Raw genomic sequence first — 26,292 nt, forward strand, 5'->3', positions numbered from 1 at the left:
TATTCGCTGGTAATATATTTATTGTTTGAAATGGAATTTTAACTACATGAAATTCCACTATAATCGGTATGATAGGTCTATATCAGTTTTAAATATTAAAGTAATTGACATTTTTTTTTTTTTTTACTGATCTCTGCTCTTTACGACTTTGTTTTATGCATGAAGTGTTTAACAGCATAATCCGAGTGCGCACATTTCTCTCAACTAACTTAATCCACAAAAATTCCGTTGAATGTTCCATCTCAAGAAACTGCCCGATTTAGCGTAAATGGTTACAGAATATATTTTAACGTCCATGTTACAATTTGTATACATCGATGCAAAATTCAAACGCACTGCATAGTTTGTTGGGATGTAAGCAACACATTTCACTATATATGCTCATCAAAACCTCATCTCCTTGCTATCTATTACTACTTGGAAGAATTTTCGGTCATTATGTCAGTTATGTATTTTAAAATTTCGAAGTCTGTACTATTATCTAATTTATTACATGGTAATGCACAATATATAGGTCATAATATGAGAATGTCACTTTCGGGAATAAAATCATATTACCAGATATAAACATAGACTTCGTACAATTTATAGCTGTATGAAAGGAACACAGTCGTTCTATCTAATCATTGGTAATTTCTCCCTCATTGTTACATAGTAGAAAACCAATGAGCCGAAATAGCGGATCAAAGACGTAATGTATCTGCAGTTACATTCTTGAATGCCAGACTTGCACCGCTACTTCATTCATTCATTCATTCATTCATTCATTCATTCATTCATTCATTCATTCAACTGATAGTTCCGGAGTCAGAACATAGTTAGGTACCCTCTATACTTGTTTTTTTGAAAGATGGGACATGACAGTTAAGCGGCCGAGCTTGGAACTACAGTACCATGTTACCAACATAGACTACCAGCTGCCAGCTGATGGAAGGTAGCAATTGTTGTTAAGATGGCTGACGTTAAAACATTCATTGACAATTGACGCGAAGGTAAGAAAACAATACAAAAATCGACAGAGAATCAAAGATGAAACGTACCAATACTAACATTGTGTGCACAATAAATGTTTCCAAGAGAGCTATTAAACACTCGCCATGTGGGACCTGTAAGTTTGGCAACTCGGCCGTTGTTACCATAGCAACAGGCCTACCACGCTATGTGATATTCAGTTGTTTTTCCGATCGCAACACTCCTGTCATGTCCCATCTTTCAAAAAAATAAGTATAGCGGAGGTTTCAGTAGTGCCTACAAGACATTTAGTTACACTTATTTACCGAAAGGAGGCAGAGGGTCAAGTGGTAAGCTCATCGCTTCAAACGCCATCAAGTGTACAATTTAGGTATTACTAGGACGCGAGAGAGAAGGAATTTAGTTCGGAGGCTCTTATTTACGATTAGAGATATTTAACGTGCCAGAAAACTGTAACATGGGACACAGGACTTAGAGTCCCTCCCGGACTCACAAAACGTAATATAGGATCTGCAGTATTATTTCACTTCAATTCAAGTATGTGATAATTGACGAATGCTTTCGCTATAGTAATTATGAGAATAAGTACAGTAGTTAGGTATCAAATTAGCACACAGGTACTAAAGCAAATAGTAATTGGCGTAACATTCTAATTACTTCGTTTGAATAGATGGATACTCCATTGAATACGTTACCTCTTTCTATTCAGTTTTTATAGAATAATAAAAAAATACAAAACAAGGCAATACTTCACATATACTTCCACTGGAGAAGCATTTACTCAAATTAATTTAAAGGTACGTCATCATATTCTTTCAATTTTCTGTTCGCAATATTACAATCTCCATCACACTACATATTTAAAAGATTTTTACATGTAAAGAAATCGGCACTACTATTACTACAACCATCACCAAAACCACTGAAAAAAATAGACCTATAGTACGCTGAATGAACGGAGAATTTTTTTTAGGTGCGGTATATACTGATATTATCGAGGAAAAAAACTGTAGAAAAACTATAAAAAAAAATTTGCACGTGTGGTAAATTTATCACACAGTCCAGAGTATTAATTTTGGCAAACACCATGCATGCAGCATCATGTGGGTAGAAACAAGTACCGTATTTAAGTTTGTTGAACAGCACATAGACAGGGACTATAGATTTAAAAAAAAAATCCTTGATCACACGATTGGACGTAATTCACAGATGCCGAAAAAATTGTACGATTCACTTTATTAAAAGGAAGGCAAGACTAGTGGTTAAATCAGTGGTCGTTAGCACTCGCTGAAATGTGCAATGGGTACGCGGTGCCGTCCCCTGCGCACCGTCGTGCAACAGAGAGAGATAGGGAGCATACCCGTTAGCAGCTACGGAGTGCACCATAGTGCACTGAGTTTTCTGCGGGTAAGAGAGGCTAGCCCCAGCGTGCTCTGTGCTGACGACTCCTGGGTTAAATGATAATTTGGGTTTCCATTAAACGGGAAGACTTTGTCCCATCTTCTCTACATGAGCAAAATACTTTACAATAGTTCTTGTTGTACAAGCACTAAAAGCTCAGTAAATTACAGTAATATTGTTGAAAGGGAACCATATTTTAAGCATATGGAAAAAATTAACCTTTAACTGTTAATATAAAACGAGTGAAAACGTTCACACAAGCTGAGAAATTAATACCTATGTGTAATTTATCGCATGCCTGTCGTTGCGTCGAGGTGGAGAGGAGGGAAAACGGAAAAAGCGGGTAAGTTGGTAGGATGACGATGAGACGTAATAACACATAAAGCAAGAAAGAATATTTTTCAATTATTATCGGTTTATAAAATACGTTAAATGTTTTCCACAAGCTCATTGGAAACGAGAAATGAGAGTGCAGGGATGAAAATCGATAGTATCGAAACTTGTCTTGGGATTTCGATGTAAAGAACAATGACAGAACAGCTACAATGTGGGAGGACTGGGAAAACAGCAGAGAAGGTACCGATAACAGCAGTGTCTGGGTAAAGACAAAAAAAAAAACTGCACTACGCGTGAAAAATGAGACACTACAATATACAATGTGTTAGAAAACTCCCTCCGCAGTGTAGAAAACAAAGTTCGTTTACAGCAGATGCTTGAAATGTTGGTAATCCTCAGTGAAGATCGGTCAGCCCTGGGCGTTCTGCTCATTGAGGAGCAAGTTTTCTAGCGGACTGTATTTTTCGTGTTATAAATCATACTAAAGAGGGGGGGGGCAACAAATGTATTAACAGAAAAACCGTCTCAAGCAGTCAATAAACTTAGGATCCTCAACAACATATGCATTTTCTTTTGATTAATTACTACAGGTACGTACTTTGATTTATTATTATATTCTCTTTGGCAACAGTAAAAAAATAAGAAATGAAAAAAGAAAATTAAAAGTAGTTACGCTTAGATAAATTTTATTCTACACTTGCGGTTATCATGCATAAGCAATTCATTTTTATGTATAAACTCACCTATTTTCTATACAGGGAGAATCAGTCTCTGTAAAATCTGAAACAATAGAACAGAAATACAATTACTAACAATATCATATGCAACGGAATTTAATAATAATACACTGCAAATAAGTGTTAAAGTGGACAAAAAATCAAAACTGTAGCATAACAAACGTCGATAATGGACGAAAATGTAATTCCTAAAGTACGAAATCCAAACTCTATCAAAAGGTTGTGGAGTAGTGTGTGGTGAAAAAAAAAAAAAAGATTATTAACAATTATTTTATAGCAAAATTATTATGGGGATCTCTGTAATTATTTGGGGAAATACAATGTACAGTACCCAAATACATTAATTTTAAATTTATGAAATAAATTAATATTATGAGAAATCAAACTGCGCTTTCAATCTGAGAAGTTCGAATGTAAGTACACCGGTGTTCAAAGATACCCGACTTAGAATTATCTGATCGTGTAAGTGAACTTTTTAACCACGGGATAAGCCAAAACCAAAGATTATATAAATGGAAAAACTTTTAAAAGGTTCCGCAAACTCGCAATAGGTGACACTATTATAATATACTCATCGGTCATAGCTTTACATCAAGGGAATGTAACAACTGAAATCGATATTTGCGTGATATTTGGTACAATGATTACTAATAACATGTACGGTAGCATACAGACCCACGCAGCCTTGAAGCATGAAGCAATCAACAGTTGGGATCTTTCCGCGTTCTTCGGATCAAGCGTGACGCGATCGCACTGTCTATAGGCTAATTCACACGGGGATAGTTTACATGAATCAAGTGCTTGGAGCAAGTCGACTTTCCTTCAACTTTCCCCGTGTGATATGGTTGAGACAGTCAAGTTGTGACTTGGCAGTCAAGCAGAATTTGAGTTGACGACCCGTCAACTTTTGTGTCCACTTTCCCGTCACGTGACCAACTTGACTCCACCACTTCCCGCGTGTGAATGCGAACTTGTAGCAACTTGGCAAGTAGAAAGTTTGTAGTTTTAGGCCTATTGTCGAAGTAAATTAATAATTATTAATAATGAGCGCCCCTAAGTGGAATTCCAACATCATAAAGTTTTTGGAAGTGTATGAGAAGTATGAACTTCTATGGGATATACGTAACAAAGAATACCTCAATAAAAACAAGCGGGAATTATTATTCCAGAAACTAGTCAGTGAACTCATGGAACAAGGTTTCGAAAACATAGACGTAGAAGTGGTTCAAAAAAAGTTAAAAACCTTTAAAACAGAACTCATTCTGAAATGTTTCCTGTATTCTGCAGGATCTTCTTCAGCTAATTCTTTCAACAAGGTATTAGATGCACCGTGCAGAATTCTTCTACGAATCTATTTCTTAACCCATGTTCTCTTTTCCTTTTTTTCAAGAATATTTTGTAATTCATACAATAACAAGACGCCAATTAGCTGCACACATGCCTGAATATGTGTTGGTGGCATCTTCAGTTTCACCAAACTAAAAATGCCAGTTCACTATTGATTTTTATTAACTATAACAGAATACAAGAATTCAAACACCACTACGAATACAACATTCAGCGCGCGCTTTTTTTCAAGCATGGTTTCAAGTTTAATGTCTCCGTGTGATCACAAATATAGCATCAAGTTTAGAGGCTTCCTGTAAACTCCTGTAAACTATCCCCGTGTGACTCGAGTTTATTGTAAGGGATTTCCACACGTAACTTCTCCAGCCAGAATCTTCACCCATAAACAGCACAGATGACAGGGATGACATAAGTCATCGTAACGGCGAGCGTACCCGAGAAGAAAAACGCCGTGTCGCGGACTCAGATTCGGATGATCACTCAGCACTTCTGGATCGCAAAATTAACATTTTCCTCTGAATTCTTCCCCGGAATTTCACGAATTGTGTAGCCTTCATTTTGGATGTGTTGACTGTTTCCCATTTATCTGCACTCAAGAGTGGGTGCACGACCTATTCCCTAAATTAATTTTGAAAATGAAAATTAATTTGCAAAAAGTTACTGATCATTTTAATTTTTCGTTTCCACAGAAAATACCATTCATAAAATGCTGTATATTGTAAAATACTCACTGTTACTGCGTGTTGAGATAACAATAGTTTCCGCGTAGCAACATGCACAGAATCTAACTCAAGTACAGTATACTAACAACGTCATTGCACAGGCAGAGCAAAAGCAACTGACTTATATGCAGCCTCAAGCATGACTCAGTGCATCAACTGAATGTGTATCTTAAGAATTGTTTTGGTCCATGAGTGGCAGGAAACAATAGTGCACCAAGCAATATATACAACTTTTGTACTTTGTCCAAAAACTTTTGACCGGCAGTATAGTTGTATAACCTCGTTCAACATACAGAGTGAACAAACGAATTACGTAAAACAAGTCTTCTACTGTGTTGTTGATGACTGTATAGTTGTATAACCTCGTTCAACATACAGAGTGAACAAACGAATTACGTAAAACAAGTCTTCTACTGTGTTGTTGATGACTGTATAGTTGTATAACCTCGTTCAACATACAGAGTGAACAAACGAATTACGTAAAACAAGTCTTCTACTGTGTTGTTGATGACTGTATAGTTGTATAACCTCGTTCAACATACAGAGTGAACAAACGAATTACGTAAAACAAGTCTTCTACTGTGTTGTTGATGACTGTATAGTTGTATAACCTCGTTCAACATACAGAGTGAACAAACGAATTACGTAAAACAAGTCTTCTACTGTGTTGTTGATGACTGTATAGTTGTATAACCTCGTTCAACATACAGAGTGAACAAACGAATTACGTAAAACAAGTCTTCTACTGTGTTGTTGATGACTGTATAGTTGTATAACCTCGTTCAACATACAGAGTGAACAAACGAATTACGTAAAACAAGTCTTCTACTGTGTTGTTGATGACTGTATAGTTGTATAACCTCGTTCAACATACAGAGTGAACAAACGAATTACGTAAAACAAGTCTTCTACTGTGTTGTTGATGACTGTATAGTTGTATAACCTCGTTCAACATACAGAGTGAACAAACGAATTACGTAAAACAAGTCTTCTACTGTGTTGTTGATGACTGTATAGTTGTATAACCTCGTTCAACATACAGAGTGAACAAACGAATTACGTAAAACAAGTCTTCTACTGTGTTGTTGATGACTGTATAGTTGTATAACCTCGTTCAACATACAGAGTGAACAAACGAATTACGTAAAACAAGTCTTCTACTGTGTTGTTGATGACTGTATAGTTGTATAACCTCGTTCAACATACAGAGTGAACAAACGAATTACGTAAAACAAGTCTTCTACTGTGTTGTTGATGACTGAAGTCACACTGTTCTTAGTCAATTTTACTATGTAAAATTTCTACCTCGGGACTAGGAGAGATGGCGGTGCGCAATTTCTAATCACTAACTTGTGCACTAATATGCTTGGGTTAAATCCTAAATCATATATCCCAGATAGGTCGGTCTTATAGGCTTTGACGGTAACAACTTTTATCAGGTTTACTACGCTGCCATCTAGTTGTTACATAGAGAGTCACGTCACACCAAATTACCTTTCGTCTCGTTTCTCTTATCTATACTCTAACCATGACGTAAATACCAGATCACTTATCTGTGGCACGCTAAGTATACCTCTTCATAGAACATCTTGTTATTCATCATCTTTTACAATATCCACCTCGCGTCAATGGAATTCCTTGTCACAAAGTATTAGGGGCTGCAAGACAATAAACACCTTTAAGAACAGCTTAAAAGATAACCTTATTAGCATTTCACTCCAATCATACTGATTTAAACTATCACTGACTACATTGTTACTTTTTTCTTTAGACATCACCCTGATTGTGCTGTATTTTAATTGTCTCGTAATAATCTCTTTCTATTATCTAATATTATTTGAAATATATTAACATTCTATGTATTTTAGTTTAATTCTGCTACACAGTTTATTTCAGTGTTTAATTAATAGTTCATAGTATTTTGTTGTTTAATTTGTAAATAACTTTTGTATACATGTAACTCTCATCTAAATCAAATTGTTGGATTCTTTGTAAGTTCATGCATATGTATATACACTTTTTGCTGGTTGAGTGGAAGAGAAGGCCTTACGGCCTTAACTCTGCCAGCTAAAATAAATCATTATTATTATTATTATTATTATTATTATTATTATTATTATTATTATATAATTCCCATTTGAATTGCATTAGCGACTGTACTGCCATCTCGTGTTCGTTTACGGCGGACGGGTGGCGATCCTGGCGGTTGTTCTCTTCAAAGTGCAAACGAATTTAACATAGCGATGACCTATTGTTACATATGTGATCTGGGGTTAAATCTAGTGCTGTGCAAATAGCAACATTCAGCCTGCCTGACCTGCTTAGAATGGTGAACAGGCGACAGCGTATTTAGCCCAACAGTTGAAGCAAGTTTAAGTGTTGTGTGTTAGTAGGGTTCCACATGAGCTTGCTGCTAGAACGGCAGGCTCTTGTCGTGGCTCTTCTGTTTTGTTTTACGTGCAGTTAGCTTTACGTTTACACAGTATTGTAGTCAATAAACATAAAAGTTGTGCCTAATATAAGATAACTATTAACCTTTTATTTTATTGTTAATTTCAAAGTTATTTCTCGTAAAACTTCAATTATTGAAATAAATGAGTGTTGTTTTTAAGGAGGAAAAAATAAATACTTTACAGATTGAGAGGTATTGGTTTGTTTGATTATGAAGTGTATTCTTCTCTTCTGTTGTACATGAATCTAAAAGGACACTCTAAAAAACTTCCTTCCTACAGGACAGAAAATTATTATCCTTTTCACATAATTGCTTTCTGTTAGGACAAAAGTATTGAAACGCATCCTTTGAGTTAGTAAACAAATCCCTTGAATTAATACACAAAGTCTTGCTATTAAGTACATATTCTCCTCTTCATAGAGACAAAATGTGCTTCGTCATTACTCAATTAGTAACGATTATAGTGCTCATGGGGCGTAAAGAAAAGAAGATCAGCCCTGAAATTATAAATATAGTACTAAAGCTATTCAAACGGAGTAAAGCTTGTGCAAAGATCTCAGAATCAGTACAAAGAAGTCGAACAACAGTATTCAACATTGTTAAACGATACAAGAAGTTCAAAACGGTGCAGAATCAATCCAGAACTGGAGACCATCGAAGCTAAGCCCAAGGGAACTCTGAATATATTGAGAATAGGATTCATGTTTATGGAATTTTTTGCTCCGAATGTCTTCCGAAATAAGCTCCGTAAGTGGCGGTAAATCCTTGTGAATCACCCTGTATATTCTAGATTTAAAAGTAAATTTTACTCAAATGGGGTAATGTTAATGCCAATTAATTATCTTGCAGTGGCTTGAAGGACAGAACTATTAGTGACTTATGTCTCACCAGTTGATTATAATATTTTTATTGTCAGAGGTACTTTGTTTGAATTTTTTTTCTAATACAATTTTTTTTTTATTGCAAGCAAAAATTAGATACAATAACAAATATTTTACAACACTATTGTAATACTCATATATGAATATTCTTCAAAATTCGAAATTCATTACCAACCTCATAGTAAAATAGCCTACATATTACAATTTATTGTATAAATACAATGTAACTGGGTCACACCCGAAAAAGCAAGATGCTTGAGGTCGGGTGTGACCAAGAATGAAAATTGGACAGAAGAAAAATAATAATAAATAAAATAATAATAATAATAATAATAATAATAATAATAATAATAATCACAACTGTGATTAAACTGTTAAATGTAATTACACATAAAGTTTAAAAAGAATAAGAATAAAAACAAAAACAAACAAACGGTACCATAGCCTGCAGTATACATAAACATACTAAGTTTTATACAACATTGTTAAAGTGACAGAAAAAAATAAAAGAAGAATAAGAATTTACATGATTATAATTTGAAAACAGTTCAAGCATTTGTTTTTTTAATAATTTATTGTTTAATAATTTTAGTTTAGGATTCCTCTTTATAAAATCATTGTTCTTCATTCGTATCTATTACCAACCTACATACAGGGTGATTCACGAGGATTTACCGTCACTTACGGAGCTTATTTCCGAAGACATTCTGAGCAAAAAATATCATATAAACATGTGTCCTAACCTCGAGAGTTATACTAATGTGAAGTTGTTAGTAAAATACCTTTATTTTTTTAATTTTAAGGCTAAAAGAATATTAAAAATAGAGAATGAAATATTAACAATTATCATTTCTTTAATTGGCTAGTGTTCTGAAGCTAAAAATGTGTTGTCAATTGCTTTGTACAGATTTTGTTCAATTTTTTACTAAAATTTACATTATTCTCACGCACTTATCACAACAATTGTTATAAATCATACGACTTTAGGAACTTAATTCTTTACAATTCAATTATGCATCCTAATGTACAGTCTTAAAGAATTCACAAGAGTGGAGTGATTAGTAACAATTGTTATGATAATTGCGTAAGAAAAAATATAATTTTGTAGTTAAAAATCGAAAAAAAAAAATCTGTAAGAAGCAACTACGGAATTCACAAGACATTTTTAGCTTCAGAATACTAGCTAATTAAATAAATAGTACTTCTGAATAGTTCATTCTTTTCTGTAATATTCTTTTACTCTTAAAACTAAAGAACAAAGGTATTTTACAAACAACTTCAAATTAGTGTAACTTTGAAAATATTGAGATTACGACACATGATTATATGACTTTTTTTTTTTTTTTGCTCAGCATGTCTTCAGAAATAAGCTCCGTAAGGGAAAGTAAATCCTCGTGAATCACTGTGTATAATTTCATCCAATTCAGCTAAGATAAGAGCAGCTTCGCACGTACCACAATAGACAATGAACTCCAGGTTTTGTCTGTTTCCGGCCTCCCGAAACCTCAATCGCCAGTCCAATTCGTCTCAAAGGTGCTCAATGTGATTGAGATCAGGACTCTGTGCAGGCCAGTCCAACCGGTGAACATTATTGTCTGCATACCACTGCATAGTAGCCGACGAAACATGGCATCTAAGCACGTAAAATCCTGGGTCCCCAATTACTTTTTGGTAGATAGTGTATATTAAAATGTGTAATTTAAAAGTATCATTCACATGGCACCATTTATCGAGTACAATAGATCTACAGTGTAAGTGAACTAGATGACTTAGGCCCGTAACACACTTGCAGAGTTTTCGCCAGCGAGAAAATTAAAAAATTAATAACATGGATTCAAATGGACGTCCACACACTGGAAGAGATTCTCGCTCAAGGCAAAAACCTCGCGCGAGTTTCTCGCTGGAATCGGTAGCTCAGCGAATTTTCTTGACACATTTATCAAAGATGTTTGACATTTATACTCTTTATGACGATTGAATGTAGAAAAAGATATCACAAGTGGCGAAGAATTGTATTGTTTTTATTTGAAAATGAGGAAAGATGGCTGATAATTGCAGTCAGAAACTTATCGAACTTGCCTATTTATATGATACACGGGATGAAAAATATATAAAAACACGAAACTTAAAGAAAAAATCTGGAGACAAATATCAGATTATCTGAAAATAAATAGGGCTGTATTTTATTTTTATGAGATTTAATAGTATTGATTAAACATTTGAAATAATGCATCTGTCTTAACAGTTTACGTAATTTTAATCAGAACATAGCAAAGAATTCTCTATCATATCATGAATAGGAAAAAACTGTGGTCCATTGAACCTGAAATAACGCCTAAACGCATCATAATTCAAATCGAAACCAGTGTCCAAAACTCGCCCTTATTTTCGTAAGATGCAATGTGATTTTCGGATATTTCTGACTTTAATTTTAGGTCTACTTCTTCTTCTCATGAACAAAATATGTTCATGTAACTCCATTTCCTCATCATCTGAATACTCAGATTCAACATAGCGTTCGTACGTAATTTGTAAAGTACGACAATATACTTACAGGTTATATATTTAAGTATGACAATATACGTAAATACATAACCTATAATATTTCCCCCAACGAGTCATTACTATAATCAGAAAAATACTTTCTGCATGAAGGCAGTGCATAGATGATCATAACGAGGTGTGATCTGAGGTAGCGAGAACTCGCCAAGTGTGTGAAGGAAGGCTCTTCGCCTCTTTCTCGCAACACATTTCTCGCTAGCGAAAACTCTTCAAGTGTGTTATGGGCCTTAACTGTTGTTAAGTCTGCATGGTGATTTAAGGATTCATAGTTTGTTCTATGACTATGTAAGAAAGTGCTTTTGAATATACTGTAATTACATTGACATAGGGAAAGTGAGTGGTATTTATTTTTACTATCGTGTTTCATGTTTGCTTTGTATGTCATTACACTGGAAGTCCCTTTGGAACCAAACAAAGTGGAACTAAATGCGTATGCCTTGTCAAAGAAGTATATGTTGCAACTTTTCACAAATAGTTCGAGCCAATTCTTTAATATATCTTATTTCAAGACTGCAGAGACTTTCAGTAGGTAGGGGGGTTTGCTGTGTAGTTTAGTCTAACGCAAACCATGCGGGCGCTGCTTCTATCGAAGAAGTGTTATCTCTTATCTCTCACACACATCTGCTACCATTTGCTCTTTGGGGTTAGAACAGAGGCACTGGAGGGTTCAATGACGTCTCCCCTATCGAAACAGGGCTTCCTTCCATATGCTTGCCCCATATGTTCATGCTCGCTTTTGCACGTGAGCTTCGTTCTCGGAAACGGAATTCTGTCCCGCTCATTAGCAACAACATGTTACATGCAGGAAACTATTTTTTAAACGTACAATCATACTGAACTTTACTTATCGACAATTCTGCTTGTGTCATTAGATATGTATTTGATCAAATTTTTATTCCTGAACAGAGTTCACTGCAACCAAGTCGATCGAGACAAATTTGTACTTTGAAAATTGAGCAGCAGCAGTTGTTAGAGATAGTGGAGTAATGGTAGAGATGGTGGTAGTGGTAGAGGTAGTAGTAATAATAGTGGCAGTGGTGATGGTAGAGGTTGTAGTATTAGTAATAGCAGCAGCAGTGTAGTAGTAGTAGTAGTAGTAGTAGTAGTAGTAGTAGTAGTAGTAATAGTATGAGAGACAGTATTCTTCTAAGTGCTGAAAATCTACAATATAAGACTCACAGCTTTATTTATCTTCCAGAAGGAACCATGATAAGAATCTTATTGCCCGTCCCCCTGCTCCAGAGGTTAGTGCGAACCACTGAAATCGATCAATTCATATGAACTTAATTACTTACTTACAAATGGCTTTTAAGGAACCCGAGGGTTCATTGCCGCCCTCACATAATCCCGCCATCGGTCCCTATCCTGAGCAAGATTACTCCAGTCTCTATCATCATATCCCACCTCCTTCAAATCCATTTTAATATTATCCTCCCATCTACGTCTCGCCCTCCTCAAAGGTCTTTTTCCTTCCGGTCTCCCAACTAACACTCTATATGCATTTCTGGATTAGCCCATACGTGCTACATGCCCTGCCCATCTCAAACGTCTGCATTTAATGTTCCTAATTATGTCAGGTGAAGAATACAATGCGTGAAGTTCTGCGTTGTGTAACTTTCTCCATTCTCCTGTAACTTTATCCCTCTTTGCCCCAAATATTTTCCTAAGAACCTTATTCTCAAACACCCTTAACTTCTGTTCCTCTCTCAAAGTGAGAGTCCAAGTTTCACAACAATACAGAACAGGTAATATAACTGTTTTATAAATTCTAACTTTCAGATTTTTTGACAGCAGATTAGACGACAAATGCTTCTCAAACGAATAATAACATGTCCCATATTTATTCTGCGTTTAATTTCCTCCCGAGTGTCATTTGTATTTGTTACTGTTGCTCCAAGATATTTGAATTTTTCCACCACTCCGAAGGATAAATCTCCAATTTTTGTTTCCATTTCGTACAATATTCTGATCACAAGACATAATCATATACTTTGTCGTTTCGGGATTTTCTTCCAAACCTATCGCTTTACTTACTTCAAGTAAAATTTCCGTGTTTTCCCTAATCGTTTGTGGATTTTCTCCTAACATTTTCACGTTATTCGCATAGACAAAAAACTGATGTAACCCGTTCAATTCCAAACCCTCTCTGTTATCCTGAACTTCCCTAATGTCATATTCTAGAGCAAAGTTAAAAAGTAAAGGTGATAATGCATCTCCTTGCTTTAGCCCGCAGTGAATTGGAAAAGCATCAGATATAAAAAGTGATAATGCTTCATTTGTAGTATTCAACTTAAAACTACATATTTTAGGGATTATCGGTTTTTATAAGGCACTTGCCGACAATAATTTATGACGTTGCTGGACGACTGATAGAACTCTCGATGGGGAGAAGAGTCGAAGGTTCCAAGACATTTCCGAAGAAAAGGGAATGCTATAGAAAAATTATTTTGAGCATAATTTTAATCCATAATCTCAGTGCATATTAGCATATAATCGGCATTCACAGCAAAATTTTATCGATTTTTTTTTCCAACTTTGCCAAGTACAGAGAAAATATTGTGAGAGCGAAAACGGAAACGTGACGTGATTTTCATGGAAACGCCTCTTGGGAAAACATACGCCTGTTTGCCCGTCTGTCCGTTTGTGTAATATTTAGGAGTCAACTGTATTGTACCTGTACAGTACAGTACATATATTATGATGTAATGTTAATGTTATGTTTTATTTAACGACGCTCGCAACTCCGAGGTTATACCTGCGTCGCCGGTGTGCCGGAATTTTGTCCCACAGGAGTTATTTTATATGCCAGTAAATCTACTGACATGAGCCTGTCGCATTTTAAGCACACTTAAATGTCATCGACCTAGCCCGGGCTCGGACTCGCAACCTCGGTTATAGAAGGCCAGCGCTATACCAACTGCGCCAACCAGGCCGACTATACGATGTACGATGTACTGACATCTTCAGATTCCTAATAACAAAGCAATTCTCTCCATCCATTGACACTCTTACTATCCAATTCATCTGAGAAGTACACAAGAAAAAGAAAATTTACTCAGAACTAACCATAATTAATTTGAAGTTCTTAGACAAAAATAATATAAAAATTGTGATTGCTCTTAATATGCAAGGTTCATTAGTTTTACGCTTTGTGGCGGAGTGTACTAGCTGTGTTCCAATGGGAATGATGGGAATGAAGTGGTTCAACGTTTTGTCAATCTGACAATTTAAACAGATATTATGAATAGTCATTATTTACAGAATTTGCCTGTTTTATAACGTTTATTAGCCTGTATTATTGACCAATAAAACTGCCTTTCTATAAAACCGATGTATAATACTTCAGTCGGAGACAACGTAGCTACATAAGGCACATTTGTTCAGTTGGTCAGTAATTAGACTTGACAATCTTGTTACGTCTGAACAGATCGGGTGGCAGAAGAAATGTGTTGGCAATTGCTTTCATTTTAATGTTTAGACATTAATTCGTCTACATATCGCTGGCTCAATATTACAAGGTTCTATGTCTATATCAGAAATATTACTACATACACCCTTGCAACATTTAGCCAGCGATATGTTAAATCTAAACCATATCGATGGTTTTGAACACCTACAGTACATTGCATGTCAAAACATTCAATTTTACAGGAGAGCGAAAAAAAAAAAAACATTTTAAAATGTTGGAGAAGATGCAGAAAAGAAGAAAATGGGGAAAAAATCAACACAGAAGCAGGTAGAAGAAACTAAACAATGAACTAAGAAAAGAAACGAATAATGCGAAGGAAGACTGGATGAAAGAGAAATTTGAAGAAATAGAGGATCTAGAGAGAAAAGAAAGATATGCTTTAATGTAAATACTGTGAAGTGAATGTTTGGACTTCACAAAATAAGAACAGAAAATCTATGTGGTTGTTAGAAGACGAAACATGTAGAAGAGTTATATGAAACAGCGAATCGTCTAGATGACTTAGCTATAGAAGACGAAACAACCGTATCAAAGACGAAAAAGTATTTTATATTTTAAGGGAAGAAGTTAAACTAGCGCTCTGGGAAATGAAGAATTGGAAAGCAACAGGATCTAAACCGATCCGTACGTTAGAATTGTCGATCGATCGAAACCGACGAGATCAACTAAATAAACGCGCAAAAAATAATCCGAGGTAATGCTTCGAGATTCAAACGTAGAGAAAATATAACAGTGGAGAGGAGTACAACGGGGGGGGGAGCTTTCCAAGACCAATTAAGCAAGCCCAAGACCACCGCTGCGGAGTACAAGAGACGGCAGAGACAGCGCAAGAGAGCTGCGGCGCACACGAGCTCCGTGGACTCTGTGGCTGCAGAACGGTGAGACGTGTTACAGCAGCCATCTACATCGGCTCAAACAGTGTATCCGGATACTGTTAAGACCCATTCACAATGAAAATTAAACATAACCGTAACATAAACACAGAAGTTTGTGGCCAGGCTACCAAATGGGATTTCACAATGATTCACATAAACACTGACATTAACATTACCGTAAGACGCTAACATGGAAATTTGCAAACTCCAAACTTTCATGCTTATGCTTACGTGATTTGCAAACAGAACACAATCGTGGAGTGCTAAAGTATACGACAGAATATGAGAAAATGGCGTCGTTATGTTTCCATGGTTACCAAGTATGTTTGCTGTTATGTTTATGTTCCCATCGTGAATGATGGTATGACTTCTTGATTTTACCGTAACGTTTACATTCTTAAGTTAACGCTTACTTTGTTTAATTTTCATTGTGAATGAGCCTTTAGTCTGTAAGCATACTTTCTAAGCCATTCATTAATTCGTTCAATAAACGAAATAAAACCAATATACAATATATTTCTTTCGCCAATATCGCCCAGAATCTCTCTCGCAGTCAAAAGTTGTTCTAAGTCGTTTTATTCTAGCTTCTTCAAATAGTTGAGAAAGTCTATTATTGCTATTACAAAAAAATCAAAACGAAGAAACGCAACTCAAAAAGAAAGAAAAAAGTACAAACCTTCGTAAAAGAGTAACAAAATACGTAGTTTTATTCATAAGAATAATTAAATCTATGTTTCTAATGGTATGTGTAAAACAGCCGTGGCGAGAATGCGACTCGCGAGTACATTGTGGCTCGCAGTGAGAGCCTCTTCCTTCTAACCTTCCCCAACCCCCACCGTCTCACTCACTGGAGTCAAACTCCATTCCATTTGTATTTGTCTCTGATCTGCGAGTGGCATAGGTCTCTCTCGAAACCATGTACCTCTACAACAGTGGCCGGCAGATGCTGCAGTTGTGACGTAAGAGCCAGTCAGATCGCAAGAGCTTGGGAGAGCGAGCAGTTGAGTCTGTCTACAGTAAGTCACGCAATTACAGACACGAATAAGTATGTACAAATATTAGAAGAACTGAATCAGGAATTTGATTGCAGATTTCAAGAGTTTGCTAATCTTCAATCTGATATTTCCATATTTGCGACAACATTTTCAGTGAATATTGACAGTGTTCCATCATCATTGCAACTGGAAGTCATTGATTTGCAAAATGATGTTGAAATGAAAGACCGCTTTGAAAACAAAAAGGATCTATCTATATTTTGTAGAAGATTTCCCCAGGCAAGATTCCCTCGATTGCATAGATTTGCTACTAGAATGTTGAGCATATTCGGATCTACGTATGTATGTGAACAGTTCTTTTCTTGTATGAAGATCTGCAAACCACAACATAGAAACCACCTGTCTGATCTGAACTTGAAACATATTCTTCGCTTGTGTGTTAGCCAGATTATGACTCCAAATATTGCAAAATTAGTGCGCGAAAAAAGAGGGAAAAAATCTCGACAAAGCGTTTAGCTTGGGCACGGTAGTGACACAAAGCGATGGTGTGCTTCAAAAGTTGAAAAATGCTTTGCATACTACTCACCAAGATAGGGCCTATGTAGTTTAATCTATATATATATTATGTAGAGAAATGTGTGTTAAAAACACTTGAACTGTTTTCAAGTTTCCGAGTAGACAAAGTGTTGCAGTACTACTTAAAGTATTTATTTATATGCTTGTATGTTTATAGCAGTTTCGGAATTTCATTTATATACGCAAACGCTTCTGCAAATGGCTGTATTATGAGTTTCATGTTATTGTAAGTACATTAAATTTGATTACAAACCAAAATATTTTGTTACATTGATTTATCAAGGTTGTACCGTTTTGTTTTCGTACAAATGTATTGTAATTGTGCTGTTCCCATACTATCTCAGAAGAATGTATCGCGCTCTGTCAGTGCATAGACGTCGCACCACCACTGTTAAGTTGAACCTTCTCTCCACGCTCTGCTCAGTATGCAGAGATTGCCGAGCAAAGAGCAAAGCGGCTACGTCGTATGACGTCACAGAGCACGGAACATGCCGGTCACTGCTCTACAAAAACGAAAGTTGCAAATAGCATGGGAGGACGCATTTTTTTTTTTTTGCTGTCAATATGATGAGAATATTAAATGTATGATTTGTTCACGAATATTACGAGGAAAACGGTTGTATAACATAAAACAGCATATACTACATGTTACTCATGAAACATTAAAATTTAGGTGTTGATAATAATAATAATAATAATAATAATAATAATGATAATAATAATAATAATATCATCATCATCATCATCTCTGTACGTCGAACCTTTTTCAGCAGATGTACGAATAATGCGGTTAGCTCTTCAATTTAAACTCACTGATTTACTATGTGATGTCAAATGAAAGCTAGATGTAAGGACTTGACAAATGTTGAACCTTCAAATCTTCTCCAAAAAATAAATATCCGAAGCTTCGTTCTTTCGCTTGCTCTGTTGAAGCCATGTTCGCTACAACTTACGTTTGTAAAAAATTATTTTCAACAATGAAAATAGTAAAAACCAAATTTAGATCACGACTGAGAGACAAATACCTTCGTGATCAACTATGACTAGCAGTAAGTAACATAATTTCTGATTTTGAAACTTTGGCGCAGAGACATTCTGAAGACAGTTAATTTTAGATTGTTATATTGTTATTTATTGTGCATTTCTTTCTTCGTTACACGTACTAAACATTAGTTTGTAACCTTATACTCTATAAAATTATATTTAAGCGCTTGACGTAAGGAGAATGAAAATCCGTTAATAAGTCAGACAGTTGCTTCACTTCCCCTTCGGGTGTCCGCCTCCCTCCATAGGTGCTATGCACGTTGCAGGTTACACAGTGGCTCGGCGCACTACTACATTTTCGCCACCGCTGGTGTAAAACATGTGTTTACGAAGGGGATACAGAAAGTACAGGGACATCATTTTATTTTTACTTCAATTTTTATTGTACCTGAATTTTTTAATGTACTTCACTCCCACCCCTTCTACGAATGAAGTTCAACCGTCTTCCACACAGACCCGAGTCATAGTAGCCTTACCGTCACAGTACGTTCCAAAAATATGTTCGCGTTTTCCAATGACGAAAGAGCTTTCAATATTGTATCATTTTCGCAAAGGTACTGTCGTCCATTTGCCTACGTCGCATTCCGGTTTTCCCCACCAGCTTCTATTCGCCTCTCGGTAAAGGCTAGTGGCTGGGCTGTCTTAGCTCTTTTCTGAGAATATTAATTTATGTTAGGCATTGGACATACACGTAATATTATACCCATACAACTGTTTAAAATAACTTAAATAACAGGCCTCGTTAAGTAATTAACTGTCACGTGATTTCCCTCCTTTCTACGATCCTGCGATATAATCACTTGGACGGACAGTAGATAGAATGTCTGAGTAATTTTATCTTTTCGGATCGAGCAGAAGTGAAGATTGAATTTACAGTACGTAAGGTACTCTTTTATAGAGTAGGTACAGAATTATTTCAACATGAGTTAGGCCTACTAGTACGAAGGACGAAACTGGTAATTGGAATTACATACATTAATCGAAATGAACCGCCACCATTTTGAAAAATGTGTTTAAATATCCATATTACGATTATTTTTCAATTTAACTTCATTCTCTATAGTGTACGCTAATGTGCTATAGACACTCTAATATACACTGCATAATGAATACGTCCGTATGAACAGCTCAGTTCGTGAGTAAAAACACTCATTGTTAATATTGTGCTGTATTCTGATTAAACAAAAACCTAATGAAAATTATCAAACTCAAAAGCTTGATTTTTCGTAGTTCACGTAAATGGATGAACTACTTTTCTTCCCTCCTATACCTAGTAAAGTGATTTGTTTGTATATTAGGCAATCGAACTCCAGTCATGGAAGGGGTTAGCAACCGTTGATTCAAAGGTATAGGCAGGTTAATATCAGAAATGTTAGTAAAAGTAAAATGATGTCCCTGTATAACACCACATATACGAGTTCTATACCAACCGGGACCATGTCGAACTATTTGTAAAGTTGTCACAATGTTAATAACACTTGTACAATGGTATAGGCAGGACCAGACTAGGCTATTTTGATTTCTATGACCAAATGAAAGAACATAAATACTCGTAAGTAGAAAATAAAATATCTGACACGTAAAATATTTTGTTTCTGAAGAGATATTCCGCAGCTATGACGCACTATTAATGCATACTTCAGAAATGTAAGCCTGGAGGTAAAGGACTGCACGGTGTTGCTGTATCAGCAAGGCATATTTCTGTACATCCGGCGGAAGCAGATACGACTGTGGCCGTAAGAGTGAACGAATAGCGGAACTACAGTTCCAGATCACAACACACAACTTCGGTCCTTGCCCTCTCGAGTTGTCTTGTTTTCAGAGACAAGTACCTTCCACGTGCCCACTTCACATATTAGGCCTACATCAAACATTAATAGTAACATTTAAGCCTTGGTTTTCTGAACCGTCGCATGCGGAGATTAAAAGGAAGGCGGAAAATGGGAAAGTTTGGAGAACGCTGTTGAAAAAAATTCAAGGGTACGACGTGTTGTTATAAAAAATCCTACAAATAAGCAAATAGTGTACATAATGAAATACTTCGGAAAATTAATCTTGCTATTAAATTGAAATAATTAATCTTGCTAAAGTATATGATTATGTCTCGTCACGAGAATATTGTACGAAGTGGGAATATAAAAATTGGAAATTTATCCTTTGAAGAGGTGGAAAAATTCAAATACCTGGGAGCAACAGTAACAAATATAAATGATACTCGGGAGGTAATTAAATACAGAATAAATATGGGAAATGCCTGTTATTATTCTGTTGAGAAACTTTTAACATCCAGCCTGTTGTCAAAAAATCTGAAAGTTAGAATTTATAAAACAGTTATATTACCGGTTGTTCTTTATGGTTGTGAAACTTGGACTCTCACTTTGAAAGAGGGACATAGGTTAAGGGTGTTTGAGAATAAGGTGCTTAGGAAAATATTTGGGGCTAAGATGGATGAGGTTACAGGAGAATAGAGACAGTTACACAACACAGAACTGCACACATTGTATTCTTCACCTGACATATTTAGGAATATTAAATCAAGACGTTTGAGATGGGCAGAGCATGTAGCACGTATGAACGAATCCAGAAATGCATATAGAGTGTTAGTTGGAAGGCCGGAGGGAAAAAGACCTTTGGGGAGGCCGAGACGTAGATGGGAAGATAATATTAAAATGGATTTGAGGGAGGGGGGGGATATGATGATAGAGACTGGATTGATCTTGCTCAGAATAGGGACCGATGGCGGGCTTATGTGAGGGGGCAATGTACCTCCGGGTTCCTTAAAAGCTAGTAAGTAAGTAATTAATCTTTGCTAATAAATTAAAATTCAGCATAAACAATTTCGTTTTTCACTAGAACATTTCATATGTTAGAGTAGACTGGTGTCAGATTTTGTTTGATAAACGCCAAATAGCAAGTTTTAACTTTCCAGTGCCTCAATGAAATCAGAATTTTTCCGATTTATTAATTCATGTGCAGAACATTTATCAGAAAGTAACAATAATCCACATTTCATGTGCATCGTTGAGTCGTAGATGCTTGCAAGAAATCGCTGTACATTCCTGCATATTTCTGAATATTTTTCAATATCACGTTACTCTTCCTGTTCTATTTCAAATAATGAAACAGTAAAAACAAAATCGTTTTCGTATTTATCCAAAATACGCAAACTACGAACCATATAAGACCATAATAGCACACAGTAGTCATTACACCACATACAGAGCAGAGCAATGGAGTCAGTAAGTAAAAATTTAGACTTCGGTATCTTCTAACAAAATACTTAACACACTACCATGTGAGCTGGCGGCGATTGCACGTCAAGGAAAGGACTCTAAAGAATCACATGATGTGGAAGTACAGTAGAACCTCTATTAATAATAATAATAATAATAATAATAATAATAATAATAATAATAATAATAATAATAATAATAATGATTTATTTTAGCTGGCAGAGTTAAGGCCGTAAGGCCTTCTCTTCCACTCAACCAGCAAAAAGTGTATATACATATGCATGAACTTACAAAGAATCCAACAATTTGATTTAGATGAGAGTTACATGTATACAAAAGTTATTTACAAATTAAACAACAAAATACTATGAACTATTAATTAAACACTGAAATAAACTGTGTAGCAGAATTAAACTAAAATACATAGAATGTTAATATATTTCAAATAATATTAGATAATAGAAAGAGATTATTACGAGACAATTAAAATACAGCACAATCAGGATGATGTCTAAAGAAAAAAGTAACAATGTAGTCAGTGATAGTTTAAATCAGTATGATTGGAGTGAAATGCTAATAAGGTTATCTTTTAAGCTGTTCTTAAAGGTGTTTATTGTCTTGCAGCCCCTAATACTTTGTGACAAGGAATTCCATTGACGCGAGGTGGACAATGTAAAAGATGATGAATAACAAGATGTTCTATGAAGAGGTATACTTAGCGTGCCACAGATAAGTGATCTGGTATTTACGTCGTGGTTAGAGTATAGATAAGAGAAACGAGACGAAAGGTTATTCGTGGTAATGAAAGGGGTTGACTGAACGGTTAATCGAAAAAGTCGGATAATCCGTACCAAAAAAGATTTTCATGAATAAAGTGCATAATGTAGGCCTATATTTTCGCAATTTCCTCCTTGGTGTTATGTTTAACACGTTAGTTCGTGGCTCAGAAGTTCACTAATTTAAGTCTGGTTATCAGTGACGGGTTTTAAGGACTAAGGGAACTCCTTGTGATGGTTGTTTGCCGAAAGATAGGCGTAGAGGCCTCGTGTTGTAGATTTACACACTCGTACTTTATACAATTTACCTTCTTTTTATTAAATCGCGCACAGTTATAACGCCAATCTCGTATTCTGATTCGATATGAAATAAAGTTTCTGCTTTTCTAAATCTCTCAATTATTTGCTGTTTTTTATACTTAGCACAACATGTTTTCTTTCGACACCCATGGAAGATATTTTGTATATGTTATACAGAACGTCCACACCAACAGTAGAACAAGGACTGAATTGTACACGGGTTTAGCGATTGTGTGGCACTTCTTGAGGTCATTTTCTTGAAAGCAGGTAGTGATTATTTTACAAGTTGGGAAAAACACCCCCTCCAACAAGTAATTAGGTTTGTTCCATCCGACAGTCAGGAACCGTCCGTAACCATAGTGAGCATGCGCAGTACAGAAAAAGCGTTCCAACACAATCCGAACCAGTCCTGAACCGGAAACATGTACTGCAGTCGGGCGTTCCAACAAGCTTTTGACACGGGTTCGGAACGGTCAGAAATAGTCCGTGGATTGAGGTATGTACGGAAGAGTACGCAAGACGCGCATGCGCATAAGCTCACCAACGTCTCCTGGATACTGAAGAAAGACATGATCGACTGTTCACATCATTGAGGTTAAAGATGAAAAGTGACACTACAGACGAATAATAAAACTAGAGATTTAATTTAAATTGTCGCCAAAAACAAAGGGAATGGAAATTATTTGGGTATTGAAACAGTTAATTACAATTTCAACATGCTGCTTTGATTAAAAGTATAATAAATAACGTATATACATTGATAATTAAAAAAAAGAACTATTTTTAGATGAGAGTCGCCCCCAGTACACGACAGTGAATTAGCGGAATTCTTGCCTTCCATATTTTTTGTCATCTTTTTATAGAAAATGATCGAAATTCTATATTCTGCAATTAGAATTAGCTACGAAACGATAATAATAAGCATCCCGTTCTTAGCAAAGATGATCACAGTTATAGCAACTCTGGATTTAGTACATAAGGATCCGCAAAAGCGTTCCAACAGCGTCCAGTCCAGTTTCAATCCCATAGCAGATGCTCAACTAGCGCATGCGCATAAGATTGTACAGGAACGAACCTATTGTATAGGACTTCATATTTTGTCCTGTAAAAGAGAGAGATACAGTCGGATAATCCGCCAATCGGTTAATAGGGTGACGGATAATCGGGATTCTACTGTAATAGTTTGTAACTTTGCCTCCAGTACTTCAAGGACTGATCATTACTGTAGCCTACAACAGTCATCTGAGCTATACTCAAATATAGCTACACATCTAAAAGTAGTCCGATGATGGCGATGAAATGCCTTACGATACCTTTACCATTCATAATCGTTAATATTTGAAGATTCGTTAATTTATAACACTGCACACTCGCAATTAGACTCACGTTCAAACAAATTTCCAGGCTCTAGACACCCTGGGAACTTTTCTTCAAGGAAAATTCCGCGAGAGCCGAGACCGGAAATCGAACCTAGGACTTGAAGATCTGGCAGTCAGCATGCTGACCACCGGATCACGGAGGCTGTCAATTAAAAAAGAACCTGTTACCAAAATGTAAACAATCTAGAAGACGAGATAATTACAGATAGTAGATTTTCGCAATCATGATAAAATGAGAGATGTGCTCAAATGCTGACAAAATAAGCAATTTTACGATCAAAAGCATGTTAAATATATTACTATAGTTTTTTAATCCGCGATAAAATGCGAAATATATGTGTTTCTGCGAGATAAGATTAGATTTTATGATACATTTGTGTGTGTGTGTTTTTTTAATCAGAATCTATTTAAAGGTCTCACCATATACATTTCTTTTCAAATTATTTGGTCACATCTACATGATCGCCTTTACAGTATGAACATCACATGAATATGACCTGATACCCACTTTGTTACCTGTACCGTTATCTCGAGTATGGTGCCAGTGGTAGAATAGTGGCTGCCTCTGCGATCTCTTTACATCCAACGTTCACTCACAATAAGTTTATGTGGTAGTGGATGATTGTGATTGAAAAACAAGATGTGTCGGGATAAAATCATACCATATCTTTTGACATGTTACTTAATGTTCACATTTTCACTGCAATTTTATGTTTCTTTACTCATTATTTTCAAAAAATGTTAACTGGAAAATCCAGAAAATGTACTTGTTAACACATTGATGACCATATTTTTTATATCAAAAAGTTCAATCCCAAAATGCTATAAAATGCTAAATTCCAACAATAAAAGTGGTATAAAATGCCAAATTTGATTTTTAAAACGCTACTTTTTTTTTTTTTTTTAATTTTAAGTTGCTAAAATCTACCATCTCTAGCGATAATTCATGCATGTTCTGAGATTTCCCATTTCCAGTTGACGAACATAAGGAGAGAGTTCTACAATCATTTAGGTTTTTGTATGACTATGGAAAGTGGCTTGTTTCAGAATCTAATTTTATAATAATATTCTATGCAGAAGAATGGAACGTGTAAAGTGGACAGACAAAATAAGAAATGAAGCTGTGTTGGAAACAGTGGGTGAAGAAAGACTGATACTGAAACTGATCAGGAAGAGGAAAAGGAATTGGTTGGGTCACTGGCTGAGAAGAAACTACCTATTCAAGGATGCATTGGAAGGAATGGTGAACGGGAGAAGAGTTCGGGGTAGAAGATATCAGATTAAAGATCACATTAAGATATATGGATCATATGAGGAAACAAAAAGGAAGGAAGAAAATAGGAAAGATTAGAGAATGCTGGGTTTGCAGTGAAAGACCTGCCCTCGGGCAGAACACTAAATGAATGAATAATATTCTTTTGTTGGATATTTCTTTTCATAAAGTTTTCATTAATTTTAAATAGCATTGTATTATTTCTACTACGGCCCGCACCTAACAAATTCGATGTTAAATACAACAGAAATAAAAAATAATTTACTGCAAAAGAAACAAATTTAAAATAAAGCAAATTAAATTATATTTTATAATTTTATTTAATTAATTCCTCTTAACCTATTACGAAAATAAAATAGTTGTCAGTGCATTCTGATGTATTTTCAATGCCTTAACGTCCAACGCCGTGGAGTTACGGTTAGCACGTCTGACCGTGAAACGAGCAGGCCCGGGTTCAAATCCTGGTAGAGTTTTTTTCGGGGTTTTCCCTCAATCCGTTAGGGGCAAATTCAGAGTAATTTTCGGCGCTGGACCCTGGAGTCATTTCGCCCGCATTATCATTTTCATCTCACACAGACACTAGATAACGATAACAGTTGATAAAGTGTCGTAAAATAAACCAATTAAATAGAGTCCCTTAACATTTTTCCTCATAAAATTTTCGTTTAAATCATACCTGCACAAACAGCGCTCAACAAGCGCGCGCGCTCCTTCGGAGCGGGAGAGCTGTGTTTACCGCTCGCCGAAACGGAGAGAAAGATACATCAGAATGACATAGACTTGATGTAGGTAGAGGAGAGGGAAACGACCATTCAGTTATCTAGTGGATTGCAGTGTGTAGGCCTATTCTCAGTAACTGTTTCACGTTGATTACCTACTAATACAGTACAGTATGGAGAAATCTAAAATACGGAACATAACATTTAACATTGAACGATTTACAGCTCGAACTTATTGATCTT

At 35.8% G+C, this 26,292-nt stretch overlaps 1 protein-coding gene across 1 annotated transcript in view; it reads right to left on the minus strand.

Annotated features, from left to right (window-relative positions):
- The window catches only part of LOC138706387 (M-phase inducer phosphatase-like), a 206,028-nt gene that overhangs the window by 119,905 nt on the left and 59,831 nt on the right, over nucleotides 1-26,292 (minus strand). Inside the window, exon 3 of the mRNA XM_069835620.1 lies at nucleotides 3,453-3,489. Coding sequence (XP_069691721.1) covers nucleotides 3,453-3,489 — 37 coding nt within the window. The remainder of the gene's footprint in view (nucleotides 1-3,452; nucleotides 3,490-26,292) is intronic.

This window comes from Periplaneta americana, chromosome 1 (assembly GCF_040183065.1).
Source record: "Periplaneta americana isolate PAMFEO1 chromosome 1, P.americana_PAMFEO1_priV1, whole genome shotgun sequence".
Taxonomy (NCBI): domain Eukaryota; kingdom Metazoa; phylum Arthropoda; class Insecta; order Blattodea; family Blattidae; genus Periplaneta; species Periplaneta americana.